Source organism: Aspergillus costaricaensis (genome assembly GCF_003184835.1).
Source record: "Aspergillus costaricaensis CBS 115574 unplaced genomic scaffold BO79scaffold_1, whole genome shotgun sequence".
Classification (NCBI taxonomy): domain Eukaryota; kingdom Fungi; phylum Ascomycota; class Eurotiomycetes; order Eurotiales; family Aspergillaceae; genus Aspergillus; species Aspergillus costaricensis.
The window spans coordinates 1,542,526-1,558,012 of record NW_020291801.1 but is presented as its reverse complement, the minus strand read 5'-3'; the positions used below and the strand labels follow the sequence as shown (position 1 = coordinate 1,558,012).

Sequence of the window (15,487 nt, the reverse complement as noted above, 5' to 3'; positions counted from 1 at the left end):
TTATATTTTCTTCACATAATACATGTGGATATCGTATTTCAAGGTAGGTTATTAGCATGAACATTGAAAGAAACATCAAGTAAAATAGATATCTGATGTACCATAATGACAAATGCACTGCGACATTCCATACCAGCACAAATACATATACATCATCACCAACATATGCTAGGCAATACCCCCAGCCCCAGGACAAGCATAAAAAGAAAGAATAAGGCTTCCTCACTCCGAGCAATCCTCGACCTTTGGGCCTTCCACGGCTGCAGCAACCTGGTTAGCAAGTTGCAACATCTCATAGGAATGGACTTTGATCTTCTTGGACTGAATCAGGTCCAATCGCTCTTTCTCCAAATGGCGGACTTGGACCTCACCGGAGGAATCACTCGGTAAGGATATCTGGTAAGTCGCTGAGAATTTCTTCTCAAAACCGGCGTACATTGGTGGCCATTGTGGGAAACGACGGAAGTATTTACCTGTCCAGACGGTCAAGGTGAACGATTCGAATACTTCAATGCCCGCCTGCTTTCTACGGTCAAAGTAATTCTGGCCGATGCTCCTCACAGAGGCATAATTTATAAAAGGCTTGATGGGGTTATGTATGTCGGAGAGGCCTAGTTCAAAGTGCATAGATAGGCTCCTGAGGTGGTGGAAACCGGTTGCTAGTCTGTCGAAGACGTCGTCGGGCTATGGTGTGGTTAGATCTCGGTTCATGTGATAGTATAAGACAGAGGATACATTGGCTTACCCATTGATCGTTCTCTCTCCTGACTCCCACTTGAAGTGACTTCAATTTGGGACAGTTGACATCGAGCTGACTGAGCTCCTCCGCTGTTAGGACTTGTCGGGGATGCGCCTTGCGGGCAGATTCCTCTTTATGCAGACAGAGAGTAGATAGGTTACTGTGACGGGAAATCACCTCAACCGGGCACATGTACCCTTTTAAAACCAGGGTTTCCAGAGAATCAAATGATGAAAGGCATTCGATGAGTTCCTCTCGCTCATCATCGCCTTCGCCTTCCCAGACAGACACTTCAAGGATCTTTAGTGATCTGGTAAAGCCAACTAGACATCGAAACAAGCCAGCGCACCTCTGCGGTCCTACGGCTAGTGACACCAGCTTGTCCCACCGAAGCCCATCACTCCAAAACCTCCATTGCTGATCGTCCATCCGATATCCGTCAAGGGCAAGATGCTCGAGTGGAGGGAATGTTTCTTCGCCTGTAAGCTGAAAGCTCCATATAACAGGATGTCTTGGCATCCTTATAACACAACCACCATATTGTCTCATGACAGTAAGCGAGAACGACCGGAGATGTGAGCATTTGAAAAACAATCTTTGTAACGTGGGTATCTGCCTATTTGGCCTATTTCGGTCATTTGCCGGGTTCACTGATGCAGAGAGAGTCGTGACACGGGGTAGAGTCTGCTCCGCCAAGCTAGAATTAACCTCCTCGTTATACTGGTTGAGTAGGAGAAGTTCTGGCTTCCTTTTATGCTCATAAATGGTGCGAATCAATGTTGTCGATTGAATACTGGGAAAGCCGATGGTAATCCGTCGAAGGTTTGGCAGACGGGCAATCAGTGTGGCCAAGCAATCATTGCTCTGGAGTCGCTCTAGGAAGTCCTCGTCTGCCCAAGCAGAAGGACTCGAAATATTGATTTCCTGTACCCAAGCTCGTAAAGTGTGATTTTCGTCGGCTTCCAGTCGAGATAATAGAAGCCATGGGCCTGTAGGCAACTCTGGTTCCGTTTTCGTTTCTGTGGACTTGGACAACCTACGGGAGCCAGAGAGATTCTCATAAGCCACCAGGGAGATAGATCGGTACAAAACGGGTGTCGCAATCGAGTTAAAGATCTTGTCGACCAAGCAGAGGTGGAACAGATCCTGAGTGGTGCACTGCTCAAAGATAAGACGCCATACATCCAAGCTTACTGCATCTCTCATCATAGTGAATGGTCGAGAAAACGAGCGAGCAGTTGAGGCTATAAAGATAAGTCCAGTGAAAGTTATGTGGAAGCTGTGAAGAAAAATGAGTGGATATTTTCGTAAGATTTGGGGCTCTATAGAGTTATCGCTCGAAACTGAAATCAAAATCCTGGGGAAGTCAGGGCAGATGTGAAGTACTATTATAGTGCCTCAGTCTAAGAGACAAGGCTCTGCGACGAAGCATTTACTGACTCAGTGCGGAGTGCAAGTGGAATGACACCATGCATTTGATTGGACACTAGGGAGGACAAGGCTGTGAAAGACAGGGGGGCTTTAAAGAGGAGAGAACTAAGCACTAGTAGTAGTAATACTTAGTAGTCCTACTAGCCACTGTAAGCCCGATTGGTTGGCGGACCGGCGACAGCCAGTCACTCTCACATCAGCTGCTGTTGCATCTTCCTCACTATCTCCCCGGGAATGCTGTGGGGTATGGATAGCTTGACCCCCAACACTCATCAACCTCGAGGCTGATTACAAGCTAAATACCCGCGCGGGAAAGGCTGCGTATTGGTAAAACGTATATCGTACAATCTATCTATCTACAATACTAGTGGGACCCTTACAACTTCTCGGCCTCTGCCATCAAGTCCTCAACCTTGAAGTTCTGCACGTCACCGCGAGTGAACGCCTGCAGAAGCTCGCCTTTCCGTCCATTCGCCTGACCCCCAAAGTCATAGAACCGCTGAACACAGCTAACCAGCCAGGTGGCATCTGTCGCAGATACTCCGGAATCGGGCATCACCTGGCCATTCATCAGAACCAGACCCTTCTCATCCGCCAGATCCAGATAATGCGTGACCGTTGTATGCGGCTGCGCATACGAGCCATGCAGCTGATACGAAGCCAATGCTGTGAAAATGATCGTGGAAGTGTGGTCGTTGGCCGAAGCAGCGGAAGAAGCGGTCGGGGACGCTGGAGGATGGAAACCCCATTGGAGGAAATGAATGTCCGCACCGCCCTTGGCGGTTTCTGCGTTCTCCTCCGCGGTCTGCGCCTCACTCTGCGTACGGGGTAGGGGAAGAACAAATTGAGGGTTCTGGCGTGCGGCGGAGACGATGCGCTGGTATGTTTCTACCGGAATAACGGCGCAGACCGAATGAGAGTTGTTGGCAAAACGAAGACGCCAGATGGCCTCGATTTCCTTGGCCGGGAGGCCGCGCACTTTCTCGACGTCGATGAACGAGTCAAGAGGTCTGATTCCAGTCGATGTGGCGGAGGAGGCGGCGCGAGCCTGGGGAGTAGGTGGAGGAGGAGGGGGTGAAGGACCGGTCGTGGACGGGGAGGGCGAGGACTTGGGTGGCTCCGGAGTGAGAGGAGTTGTTGCTTTGTGACGGAACTCTTCAATCTTCTCCTTGTAGGCCTCCTTCAGAGAATCGATGTCTTGGTGTCCCTCTCTACGGTGAGAGGAGTGAGTGAGCCGGTCATGACTGTTGTCGCGGTCGACTTACGCTTGGGCTTTCTGCTTGAGTTTCGAGCGGTACCTGTCCAGCACTTGGTTGGGATCGTGGTGTGTGGCGAGGAAACGGACATCGTGCACTTGGGCCCAGCGCCTTTGCTGGGGGCATAGGGAAGATGCCCGAGTCCTCAGCAGGGACTTGAACGCAGAAGATCTGAGATACGCCATCTTAAGAATGCTGCTTGAGGAGCAAAGAAAGAAGGTTAATACTTGGGAAGAAGTCCGGCCGGTTCAGCTAATCGGGACTAGTGCTGATTATATAATAGATGCATAATCCTGCCAGCTCTCGGCATAAGCACAAGATGCTTCACACCACAGCTAGGAATTGCACAGTACCAGCGAAAGTAGAAAGAAGATTATAATAACCTTATTATCTTAAGATGTTGAAAATATGTCGGTCAGGAAAATGGGAACAGCAAAGCAGCCATCCGCATATCTTGATCATGCTTCCTGTTAGTCTCCTATCCAGAACTTTCAAGAGTCCTGAGCTGTAGAACCAAAGAAAGATGGAAGTGTGCATTGCAACAGCTTATACTATATGGTACTGATGTATATAGCAGACCTATTGTTCTGATCAAAGCCTAAGCTATGTACATACCATTTGAACAAGTCTCTAGACATGAAGGTGTCTATAGCCTCATTACACAAGAGTCTCTGCCCTATCTGGGAAATTTGAAGTGATTTATGTGTACATGACAGACTAAGATGTTCTCTAGTCCATTAGAGAAAAGATAGACTGTTTCATCTGGGTGGTGTTACTCTAGACGAACTAGGCTATAACGATCGTCCGGTAACCATTCGTGACGGGATATATGGGCCCGCAGTGTCTCTACGGCCAAGTGTGACTCATTGCCCTGGTCCAGAGATTGATTTTACCACCTACGGCTATCTAACAGGTAGTAATTATTTTACATTCAAACTTGCTCTCAATTCCTCTCGGTAGCAATCCGTAACATCTACACTACAGCGAAAGCAGGGCGTCACTCGTCCGAAACGATCGATAGATGACCTGGCCACTGATGTTCGTTCTGCGAAATTGCTCTAGCGCCACTTCAATTTCCTGGGGAAAGCTATTCGTACTACTGTCTATTCTTAGCTGCAGTAGTGGGGTATTAAGGAAGCTCTAGACAACCTTGGCTGCTCTCAGCCCTTTTAGTATTGCGCCCAATCGATGCTTGAATATTAGGGTTTAGAGACAAAACCGAACTAGTAGTGAGACCGAGCTGGTATAACCGTCAACAGCTAACGAAATATACAATTATACTTTATCTGATTGTAATGTCAGCTGGAAATATGCAGAACTGGGGAGCGGAGATTGAAGCAATTGGAGCATCTTGACAGACAAGTAGTAGCTACTAGGTCTACTCTAGAGACAGGCGATAGTTAATTCATGAAAGTGCTAATATTTCATATGATGCTCCACTGGCCGATGATAGCCTTCTTACTCAGTACGTAATTTAGGACAGGAAAGTGATGGTGGTCAATTAAGATGACGAATTTGGCTTCAAGGGTAGAAACATATAATTACTTCAGGGCGTGCGATCCTTTCTCTGTTTTACAGAATTGAATTAGTTGAGCAGCAAAATAAGCTGACAGGATATTCCAAAATTAATTATACTGTTCTGCTTAGCTCGCATATATTCATATGCGCTCAACAATACACAAGAACTGACTTTGTGGGAGTTCAGACAAAATCAGGAACCAGTGCCCTTCCCCGGATCCATATCGGAGGGCTTGTATTAGCCGTCGGGGAAATGACGCACGTGACTACAGAGATATCCCCTCTACTGCCCTGTTCTTTGCAAGTCAAAAGGTACTGATTCTGGTCAATGTATGGAATTGGAGGAAGGTATGATCTAGCTATTGGATCTGTCCCCTCCAATGCTATCCAGGACTCACAGCAAGCATAGTTACCCCGAGTATTGCAGTGAGTCATTATTCACGGAGATTACTTATCGGACGAAGCGATAATGACTTCCCTATCGATGCAGGGCGATCCACAGTCGCTGATTGGCTCGTCGATAAAATCGTTACGTAAGGCACTAGCTCCGACTCCGGATGAGTCAACGACCTGCATCGACCGCCTGAATGAGCCATCGCGAAAACTGATCTTCCCCAGCGATCTTTTTTCTTTCCCAAGTCTCTTCTTTCATCCTTCTTTGCTGCCCAACAACTACTTCTCCCGCCGGTCTATCCGATTTCCCCTACCAATCCCCTTCACACAACCACAATGGCCTCTGAAAAGCCCCGTGTCTGTCTGGCCTACTCCGGTATGTTCTCGCCCGCCCGACCCCGCAATATTGCGGTCTTGATAAGGCTCGGTGCACTAACTCGACAATTTCCATTGCAGGCGGTCTTGACACCAGCTGCATTCTGCGCTGGCTCATCGGTACATTTTTCTCCCTTTTTCCGGTCGAAATTCGATCGACTCGACTAACAATCGCTCGCAGAGGAGGGCTACGATGTCGTCTGCTTCCTCGGCAATGTCGGCCAGGAGGAGGACTGGGCCGCTGTCGAGGCCAAGGCTCTCAAGATCGGTGCGAAGAAGATGATCATCGAGGACTTGCGCCGTGAATTCATCACCGAGCTTTGCTTCCCCGCCATCCGTAAGACTGCTAGTCCGGCTACATGCCCCGATCAGTCCGCTAATCTCACATCGCAGAGTGCAATGCCATCTACGAGGGTCGCTACCTTCTCGGTACCAGCTTGGCTCGCCCCGTGATTGCCCGCGCTCAGATGCGCGCTGCTCAGCGCGAAGGCTGCCAGTTCGTCTCCCACGGTGCCACCGGCAAGGGTAACGACCAGGTCCGTTTCGAACTCGCCTTCTACGCCATCCAGCCCTCCATCAAGGTCATTGCCCCCTGGCGTGACCCTAAGTTCTTCAAGCGTTTCGCTGGTCGCAATGATCTGCTTGACTACGCCGCCCAGACCGGCATCCCCGTTACTTCCACCAAGGTGAGTGGCTTCTATACGATTTTGATTGAATACAGGCTAATATAGTACGATATAGGCTAAGCCCTGGTCCATGGGTTCGTCAAATTGCTCTTCCGCGTGTAATTGCTCTAAGTGTACTAATTATTGGTATAGACGCCAACTCCGCCCACTGCAGTTACGAGGCTGGTAAGTGAACCATTGGCATTAGTTTACTTATCATTTTACTGACCAGTCGATAGGTGTCCTGGAGGACCCCAACCACACTCCCCCCGCTGACATGTGGACCATGACCGCCGACCCTATCACCGCTCCCAACGAGCCCACCGACCTCACCATCCACTTCGAGCAGGGTGTTCCCACCAAGCTTGTCACTCCCGAGAAGGAGTACACCGACCCCGTTGAGCTTTTCTACACCCTCAACAAGATCGGTTTCACCCACGGTGTTGGCCGTATTGACATTGTCGAGAACCGTTTCATCGGTCTCAAGAGCCGTGGCTGCTACGACTGTATGTGTCTTGCACCCCACACTGCACTTCCAGTTAGGACTTGCTAACATGCTGCAGCCCCCGCCATGACCATCCTCCGCGATGCCCACCTTGACCTCGAGGGTCTGGTCCTGGACGGCCAGGTCCGCGCCCTGCGTGACCAGTTCGTCACCCACAACTGGTCCATCCAGCTCTACAACGGATAGTACGTGTTCTACAGTCTTGGACTATATAACATATATTCTAACCCTCCCACAGCTACTTCAGCCCTGAGCGTGAGTTCATCGAGAACAGTCTGAAGTTCTCCCAGCGCGTAAGTGCCCATAAAACCAAATAGCTCGACGGTATTATCTAACAAACTTGATAGCGCGTCAACGGTGAGGTCCGTCTCCGCTGCTACAAGGGCCACGTCTACATCCTCGGTCGCTCTTCCAGCACCGAGAAGCTCTACTCCGAGCAGGAGGCCTCCATGGACTCCCTGGACGACTTTGAGCCCACCGACACCACCGGTTTCGTTGCCATCCAGACTATCCGGTATGACCCTACTTCTTTTCGTTCCCAAAATGAAAAAAGAGCTAACATTCTCCGTCAAACAGTCTGAAGAAGTACGGTCTCCAGAAGGCCGAGGAGGGCGAGTCCCTCAGCCGTGCATGAATTATGAATGAGCGTTATTGAGTCATGGGTGTATGGGGAAACAAAAAGTAAATAGATCACATAATACCAAAGGATTATTCAAGGCAATTTATCACTACGTATTACTGTAGGCAACGAAGCCCATGACGTGTAACTGTTTCCCAAGCCAAATACCGAACCATATCCCCAAAAAGTCAATCAACAAAATCAAATCGAATCAAACCCCCTCTAACAATAGTTTAGGATTCAAACAGAGCATTAACTAACCCCCTCCACTCCACCCAAGCTTGTTTGTTCCTAGGACGACCACCTACCTAGTACCTCCCTGAAGACAATCCCATCCCATTCCTACTTCCCTGTCCTCGCAAACCTTGCCAGTTGCCACGCAGGTACCCACCCCTACTGACGATGCCTCCTGATCAAAACCTACCCAATCACATTCCCTATATCCATCCGACTGACAAAATTCCCTTCAAGAGACTTTCGGCTGACAGGGTATCCAACCATCCATCCATCCGTCCATCCGTTCCTAATGGGCGCGGGACGATGTGGAATGCCAGAGCCGACGGGGCCAGCATTCCGGACATACCTATTGTTGTTGCCCTGTTGATAGACTAGTATTCCACGGGCAAAATATGAAACGCAGGGATCCCTTCATTCTTGAGAAAAATTCTACTTTGGGAGGTTGATGGTGAGAGTGTTGGGAGGGTTGGATCGGAGAAAGGTTTTGGCTGTCGTTGCCAGGAGCCACGATGGCGAGTACGACGATGGTCATGTCAAGGCTTATTATTCACCTGGGGGATATGTTGGAATGCATCGTCACCCCGGGGAATAGGCGGTTATCAGTGGGCTGTGTGCATACCTTGGGGAGAGTTTGGTTGCTGGTTGGGAGGTGATAGTGGCGCTGCTGGGGGATATAAAGATGGTGGATTTTTTTCTGTATCAGCTTCATCATGCATTAATTGTCTTTACTTTGTCTACCTCGAGACATAATTATCTCCTATATATCTCTGGATATACCATATTAGGAACTTCTTGTACAACTATTGAATCAGTGAAGACACCAAAATGAAATCCGCTCTCCTCGCCTACGGCCTTCTGGCCTCAAGCGTCTCAGCACACATCCAGATGTCCAACCCCTACCCGATCCGCAGCCCGCTCGACCCAAACGGTGATGAATCCAAAAAGGACTACTCATACACGAACCCCCTCGACTCCAGCGGCAGCGACTACCCCTGCAAAGGCTATGCCAATGACCCCTTCCGGTCCGTAGCGACCTACAGTCCCGGCGGCACCTACGAGATGGACCTCCAAGGCAGCGCGACCCACGACGGCGGGTCATGCCAGATCTCGCTGTCGTACGACACAGGAAAATCCTTCCAGGTGATTCACTCCATGCTGGGCGGATGTCCTCTCACGGAATCGTACGAGTTCACGATCCCGTCAGATGCACCGACAGGCGATGCGCTGCTCACTTGGACGTGGTTCAATAAGGTCGGGAACCGGGAGATGTATATGAACTGTGCGCAGGTTACTATTGGGGACGGTGATAGTAAGAAGAGGGACGTGGAGGAGATGCGGAAGCGAGATGCATTTAGTTCGCTGCCGCCGATCTTCATCGCCAATGTTAATGGGCCCGGGCAGTGCACGACTATCGAGAATTATGATGTCAACTTCCCCCTGCCGGGACCTTCGGTTGAGGGCAGTATCAATGGCAGCAACACCGGGTTTACTTGCACTGGTGATGCGCCCTTCTTGGATGCGGGTAACAGTGGCTCGAGTGGTAGCTCCGGCTCTAGCTCTAGCTCTGTCAAAGATGCCCCTGTGTCTACCCCCAAGCCGACTGCGTCCAGGCCGACTGTGTCTACCTCCCACGTTGCTGCTCAAGTTGTTGGCAGTACACCCGCGGCCTCCTCGTCCGCTAAGGTGGTTGCCTCGTCGTTTGGAACAGAGGCTGCGCGCGTTGCGACCGTCCCCACCGGGGTCTCGCACTCGCAGAACGATGCTAGTGTCGCTGGCGCTGCTGACGATGAGAGTGCCCGGTACGTTCCTGGCAAGCCTTGCGTCGATGGGGCTATCATCTGTGGCCCTGAGGGTACTAGCTGGTCGATGTGCAGCAATGGACGTCCTATCCATATGGGATCTGTTGCGGCGGGAATGTACTGCTCTCATGGAGCGATGCATCGGTTGTAAAGAATTGGGTGTATATGGTGGTCAGTGAAAGTTATGGCATCGTTTGTATTATGATATGTTCGGCTTCTTCCTTCGTTCTCTTGGATAATGCGCGTTGATGACCGGGCGGATGTGTTTACTTCAGCGGCTCATTTGTTCTCCATGTATCTTAGTCGTGTCATGTTTGAGTAGCCTATGCAGTGTTACCTTTGAAATAAAATTAAATCACCTCAGATGATATGTCAGAAGTAGACTGGATGAACGATGGGCTTTCAAAGTGAGTACTAGATGCAGTGACAGAAGTCTGTTGTGCTTTGTGCGACGTATTGATAATAGGCATAAAATGCCGGAATGTCAGTGATTTGTTGCCTGTGAACCCATCTCCGTAAGCAATAACGACAGAGGAATATGACATGCAATGTTGTCCAGAAGCTGTCAGGTCGATCTTGTCTCAAAGCCAAGGTGTTGAAGCTAAATAGAAAAGAGCGTAGAGTGCAGACTTGGGGAGAAGACACCCATGTCACAAGTAGTTCCTTTTAAGGAAGGTCCGGCCAGCAGCGGTTAGTCCGGTGTGGGTAGGTGAGAAACATGCATGTCCTTTGAGGTTGCAGTCGGTCTCGTCCCTTAGCTTGTGAGGGGCTAGGTGCGGCATGGCCACGCATGGTGAAGAACCCTTGTTCGGACGCGATCAATAAATATCGGTGCCCTCATACGTGAATTCAATACTGGGATGGTGAGTAATTCATCGTCAATTCTAAATTCTATCCCGCCGTCTATATACCAATGTAGCAGGTATCAATATAAGAAACAACACAGATATAAATGTCCCGGGATCCAATAGCATAAAGCATGTCACATCACAAGTAGAATATATGCACAGGCCGAGAAACGGTAATTAACTTTTAGTGTAGATCGTTTTAGGGACACTCGCGCACCACTTTAAGCCTGAGCAACCACGGCTTCCAGAGCCTGCTCCAGAATCTTGAGGCCGGACTTGATCTGCTCCTCGGTAATGGTCAAAGGAGGAACAAAGCGGATGCAGCCCTCGCCTGCCGTGATGATCAGCATGCCGCGCTCCCGGGCAGCACCAACCAAATCGCCGGCCTTGGAGACAAACTCCGGGGAGAGCTGGACACCACGGATCAGTCCGCGTCCGCGGATCTCCGAGATGACGTTGGGGTACTTTTTCTGGAGATCCTTGAATCCAGATACAAGCAGGTCTCCCTTGGTCTCAACAGACTTCTGCAGCTCGGGGTCCGCCAGACGGTTGACAATGTGGTGAGCGACACGGCACACCAGGGGGTTACCACCATAGGTGGTACCGTGGTCACCGGGCTTGATGTGTTTGGCCACGGCCTTCTCGGAGACAATAGTAGCACCAATAGGGATACCGTTACCCAGGGCCTTGGCAGAAGTCAGGATGTCGGGGTGAGCTGCCTCGCCAGAAGCAGGTGCGAGAGATGGGTGGGCGTGAGCCCAGAAGGAGCCAGTCCGGGAGAGACCGCACTGGATCTCGTCGAAGATCAAAACGGCACCAACCTCGTCACAGCGCTTGCGCAGAGCGACGAGGAACTCCGGGGTAGCCACATTGATACCTCCCTCACCCTGGATGGGCTCGACGATCACACCACAAGTCTTCTCGGTGACGAGAGTCTCGAGCTGAGCCACATCGTTGTAGTTGCCGTACTTGAAGCCAGGCAGCATGGGAGAGAAGGGAGTCTGGTACTTGGGGTTCGGGGTTGCAGACAGAGCGCCCATGGTGCGGCCATGGAAGGAGTTGTGGAAGGAGACGACTTCGTGCTTCGCGCCGGAGGGGTCGAGCGAACGACCGACCTTGCGAGCAAACTTGATGGCGGCCTCGTTGGCCTCGGTTCCGGAGTTGCAAATGAAGACCTGGGAAGCATCGCGCATGGCACCGGACTCCTTAGTAACGTCGATCAAGAGCTTGCTGAGAGCTCCGGTCCACGCATTGTAGTAGAGGTTCGAGGCGTGGACAAGCACCTCGGCTTGCTCAGCGATAATCTGGGCCACCTCGGGGTCACAGTGTCCCAGAGAGTTGACTGCGATACCAGCCGTCAAGTCCAGGTATTTCCGGTTCTCCATATCCCACAAGTAACATCCCTGGCCCTTGACCATGACCGGCGCCGGCCGCACGTAGGTCGGCAACATGTAGGGAGATTGATCATTGACGAAAGCCACGGATACGGAGTCAGCAGCAGGATCGGGGTTGGGCACGGCAGCTTTGTTCTGAGACTTCACATGTTGCGAGATGGAGAAGAATCGCTGCTGGGGCAGTGAGTCAATGCTGGGGACGAGCCGACGGGCGACGGGCAACCGCCGGGCGGCGAGACGTGCGAACGCCATCGAATTGAAGGAATTAGGGTTGGGAGATGGGGGAATGGATAGAAGATGAGGAAGGTAAGGACAGGCGACGCCAGCGAAGGGACCTGAATATCAGTAGATGATCAGGCAGCTGGAATTGACGTTGGGAGCAAGAAGGTGCAGACCCAAGATTGGGAACTGTTGACTTTCTGCTGTATCTCATGCGGCATCGGCGCTGCCGGATCAGGTGACTGGCAGCCATGTGACTCATGCTCCGCTTTTAATAGATTGATAACAGTCACATAGCGGGTCTATGATTGACACAGTAGAATTAGTTGTCTTAAATTCTCAAGTCTTCATCTAGACTAGGCTTGGCCTTGAACACCAGACACAAGTAAAGTAGACAGTTTATTCCCATTTACTGTCAGGCATGGGAGAATACACCTCAAACTTACCCCCAAACCGCAACCAATTTTCTCCGCACTCTAGGCACTTTCTCATCAAATGCACTTGAAACACCCCCACGGACTTTGAGAACCAATTTCACCAATCCAGACCTCTGACACTCAGACAAGAATTTGGTTTCGTCTTCAACACGATGCACGGTCCGCTGGGACTACTGTTGCAAAAGTACCAAACATCTGATATTAATAACCTGGATTACCTTATTGATCAACCCATCTGTTTTCCCGTCCCCCATCTGGCTAGGGACTTTGGCTGATGTGTTTGTAACCTCTATCAATAACTGATTATTGGCTGGAAGATGAAACCTGGAAAGTCTGGAAATAACTGCTTTCCATGTGTCAGTCATAGCATCAGCATCTAAAGCACCCCCGGCTTCAGCATGGGATACATCTCGGACGCAAAGCATAATCGTAGCGACTTGTGCACATGATATCACGCGGCTAAGAGTTCACTCGGCCGGAATGACGGTCTGTGGTCACGTGCCAACACGTTGGCGACGCAGCATTCTTAAAAGGGAATGAGTAAGCCTGCTGGCAATTGTAGTGATCCATATCAGTGGCTGGCACTTAAATGATCAATCACTTGCCGACATAACAGCCGTAAAGCTACTATGGTCGACAGGTGTATGTTAAGGGCTGAGTAATCCAAAGACAAGAAATGGAAAGAGTCAGGATAAGTGGTCAACTAAATCTTGCAGGAGTCATGTGGAAGGCGCCAGGAAGGCAGGCGGTGGGGCGGCGCAATATGATGCGGCATCACATGTCAGAGCGATCGAATTGGGTTGTGAAGGCGGAAAAGAGTTAAAAGTTATTAGTGATTATTATGCTGAGTTGCTTGGGACAATGGAGTAATTAGGCGCCGAGCAGGATTGGATTCAGTAGTTTCCACGATCAGATGGTGAGACGAGTCATGATTCATGGGCTGAACGTGAAAATCCACGGCCGACTTCCGAGTCGCGTGCATGTGACGAGAAAAAACCCTCTGGCAAGTGCCGGAACAGACATCGATCGTAAGAGGTACATGTGGATGTGAAGACAGTATGACAATGTTGTAACACCCTGGTAGTCAGTAAGGAATGGAATAAATCATTGAAACGCTCAGTACCAACAACTAACTACTACTTAGTGACGGAGTAAGTAAGTGGAGGAAAGAAAGTACTACTAAGCAAACTGCGCGGGGGAAGAATTTCCCATTGCGGGATTGATTGCACGTGAAAGTGCCCCAACCTCAGCCAGAAAGCAGCAATCAATTATCCCATCGCAACCCAGAACAACTTCCGACAAGGGATCTTCGTCCCTCCTCCCACACCCCATTGCCATCCGATCTTACTCCTCAATTCTCATTCTCCCCTTACACCCACTAGAGCCAATTTCAGGCTCCATCCATTACCCTCTTTCCTTTTTCGGGCCTCCGGGCAGCCATGGACCACCGCTCCAACGGCAGGTCGGTCCCGAAAACCTCCCTCTCTGCGCGCCCAGACGCCGTCTCTGCGCCCACTGGCCCTCCTCATACTTCAGCGCTATCTACGGCCTCGCCCTCAACAACCGACTCCTCATCTGACTCCGCCCCTCCCACTGCCTATCCCCCTTTTCATCATGTTCCTCCCCCCATGATGGACGTCGATCACTCTACCGTAGCGGACGACCGTTCACGTCGAGCCACCAGTGTACTATCCATGGATGATATCGAAGCCGCCCAAGCCCTGGAGGGCCTTCGCACTGGTATGTCCTTTTCCTTCCTTGCCCTTGGCCTGTCCAGGTCGAGTTTTAACAGTTGATGGTACTAGACTACGGTCAATCACCGCGAACGTCGCAAATGAATCGCCCCGAATCCAAGCAGCAACCAGAGCCGTTGCTATCTCTTCTCACCTCCACCCATCCCCTCATCTCGTCCGCTATCAACGGCTCTGTGTCGGCATATACCAATTCTAAATCCTATTCCCCTCGTTTCAAGTCAAGCGCCGAATTCCTCGAGCGCAACATCGGCTCTCCCGTCGCCAACACCGTTGGCACTGTAGGCCGGAAGACTGGCGTGGAAAGTGGCCTTCGGTGGGCTTTACAGCGTCGGGTATCCTCGTCCGCCCAGTCTAGTCGCTCTAAACGCCGTAAGGTGAGCAACGAGCAACAGTCTACGGAGGTCGACGTAGAGAAGGGTCCAGAACTGGCGATGAGGCTGTCGCCGGGAGAGGGTCCTCCACCCTACGATGATCATAGGTCTCCCAATTATGACGACATCAATCGAGACAGTCCATCGCGGCAGACTCCGTCCACATGGCAGAGCCGACTGATGATATCGACTTCCGGTCTGGGCGTGGCGATGAGTGAGGAATCGCTCCGGAGCCTGCAGTATTGTCTGACCTGGCTACGCTGGGCAAATGGACGGCTGGACAAAGCGATCGAGGCTCTCAAGGCCGCCCTGAAAGAATGGGATAGCTCGAGACAGCAGAATGGTGACTCTACTGCAGAGCAGGACGCTTCCAGCACTACCCTCCTCTCGAATCGGATCCAAGCCGTCAAGGCGGATGTGCTCGCGACGCTGAAACGCGTGGTGGACATTGTCTCGAAATATGCCGGGGGAGCGCTCCCGGAGAATGCGCGGAACTTGGTGCGTCGGCATCTGACCTCCCTGCCGCATCGGTTCCAGATCGCGTCAACCTCCAACCCGCCGCCGGACTCCATGGCGGCGGCATCCGACGCCACCGTTAGCGCCCATCGGATCCTCGTCTTGGCCCAGGAGGGCTTGGACATGATGTCGCAGGTTAGCGGTGTAGTCAATGACACCCTGGTCAGCGCTGAGCACTGGTGTGAGAAATTGGGTCGGAAGCGCTCAGAGGGCAAAGCGCCGATCGAGGCTCCACCCCGAGAGCAGGATGAGCCGTACCCGGCGGACATCAAGGCCCCAATTCAGGAGCCATCCCCTCAAGATGTCTCTATGACAGGAATGGAGAAGGCTTAGTGGTGCTTGCTATCAGCGCTCGGCGCCGTGCGAGCAGGTCACTGCCTGGTGCTATTTAGCCAGTCTGACGAATGACAG

General features: G+C 51.3%; 6 protein-coding genes across 6 annotated transcripts; 3 read left to right on the top strand and 3 right to left on the bottom strand.

The window, feature by feature from the left end:
* Window positions 1-156: 156 nt before the first annotated feature.
* BO79DRAFT_283822 (uncharacterized protein) lies at window positions 157-2,100 on the bottom strand. The gene is made up of 2 exons (XM_025688182.1): window positions 746-2,100; window positions 157-684 (listed from the first exon to the last, which is right to left on the bottom strand). Exons 1-2 carry the CDS (start codon window positions 1,946-1,948, stop codon window positions 223-225), a joined length of 1,665 nt encoding a protein of 554 aa, XP_025545377.1. The 5' UTR covers window positions 1,949-2,100; the 3' UTR covers window positions 157-222.
* Window positions 2,101-2,480: 380 nt separating this feature from the next.
* On the bottom strand, window positions 2,481-3,617 carry BO79DRAFT_185180 (ATP11 family protein). The gene is made up of 2 exons (XM_025680378.1): window positions 3,436-3,617; window positions 2,481-3,381 (listed from the first exon to the last, which is right to left on the bottom strand). The coding sequence occupies exons 1-2, from the start codon at window positions 3,609-3,611 to the stop codon at window positions 2,547-2,549; spliced, it is 1,011 nt and encodes a 336-aa protein (XP_025545376.1). The 5' UTR covers window positions 3,612-3,617; the 3' UTR covers window positions 2,481-2,546.
* A 1,956-nt stretch (window positions 3,618-5,573) lies between these two features.
* BO79DRAFT_241951 (argininosuccinate synthase) lies at window positions 5,574-7,599 on the top strand. Its single transcript, XM_025685171.1, has 11 exons — window positions 5,574-5,713; window positions 5,794-5,832; window positions 5,894-6,049; window positions 6,106-6,398; window positions 6,454-6,472; window positions 6,531-6,563; window positions 6,617-6,883; window positions 6,941-7,067; window positions 7,121-7,175; window positions 7,230-7,396; window positions 7,459-7,599. Exons 1-11 carry the CDS (start codon window positions 5,674-5,676, stop codon window positions 7,514-7,516), a joined length of 1,254 nt encoding a protein of 417 aa, XP_025545375.1. The 5' UTR covers window positions 5,574-5,673; the 3' UTR covers window positions 7,517-7,599.
* Window positions 7,600-8,563: 964 nt separating this feature from the next.
* Window positions 8,564-9,805, top strand: BO79DRAFT_261726 (uncharacterized protein; the record flags this gene model as incomplete). Its single annotated transcript, XM_025686523.1, has 1 exon — window positions 8,564-9,805. One exon carries the CDS (start codon window positions 8,564-8,566, stop codon window positions 9,686-9,688), a length of 1,125 nt encoding a protein of 374 aa, XP_025545374.1. The 3' UTR covers window positions 9,689-9,805.
* Window positions 9,806-10,408: 603 nt separating this feature from the next.
* BO79DRAFT_206235 (acetylornithine transaminase) lies at window positions 10,409-12,147 on the bottom strand. The gene has a single exon (XM_025681934.1). It carries the CDS (start codon window positions 12,029-12,031, stop codon window positions 10,607-10,609), a length of 1,425 nt encoding a protein of 474 aa, XP_025545373.1. The 5' UTR covers window positions 12,032-12,147; the 3' UTR covers window positions 10,409-10,606.
* Window positions 12,148-13,874: 1,727 nt separating this feature from the next.
* On the top strand, window positions 13,875-15,409 carry BO79DRAFT_212767 (putative clock controled protein (Ccg-8); the record flags this gene model as incomplete). Its single annotated transcript, XM_025683181.1, has 2 exons — window positions 13,875-14,175; window positions 14,241-15,409. The coding sequence occupies 2 exons, from the start codon at window positions 13,875-13,877 to the stop codon at window positions 15,407-15,409; spliced, it is 1,470 nt and encodes a 489-aa protein (XP_025545372.1).
* Window positions 15,410-15,487: the final 78 nt, after the last annotated feature.

Coding starts and splice junctions, on each gene's coding strand:
- BO79DRAFT_185180 (XM_025680378.1), bottom strand. CDS start 3,611: ATGGCGTATCTCAGATCTTCTGCGTTCAAGTCCCTGCTGAGGACTCGG. Junction 3,382..3,435: donor CTCAAGCAGAAAGCCCAAGC/GTAAGTCGACCG, acceptor CTCTCACCGTAG/AGAGGGACACCAAGACATCG.
- BO79DRAFT_206235 (XM_025681934.1), bottom strand. CDS start 12,031: ATGGCGTTCGCACGTCTCGCCGCCCGGCGGTTGCCCGTCGCCCGTCGG.
- BO79DRAFT_283822 (XM_025688182.1), bottom strand. CDS start 1,948: ATGATGAGAGATGCAGTAAGCTTGGATGTATGGCGTCTTATCTTTGAG. Junction 685..745: donor GGAGAGAGAACGATCAATGG/GTAAGCCAATGT, acceptor ACCACACCATAG/CCCGACGACGTCTTCGACAG.
- BO79DRAFT_241951 (XM_025685171.1), top strand. CDS start 5,674: ATGGCCTCTGAAAAGCCCCGTGTCTGTCTGGCCTACTCCG. Junction 6,050..6,105: donor GCTTTGCTTCCCCGCCATCC/GTAAGACTGCTA, acceptor CTCACATCGCAG/AGTGCAATGCCATCTACGAG. Junction 7,397..7,458: donor GTTGCCATCCAGACTATCCG/GTATGACCCTAC, acceptor TCCGTCAAACAG/TCTGAAGAAGTACGGTCTCC.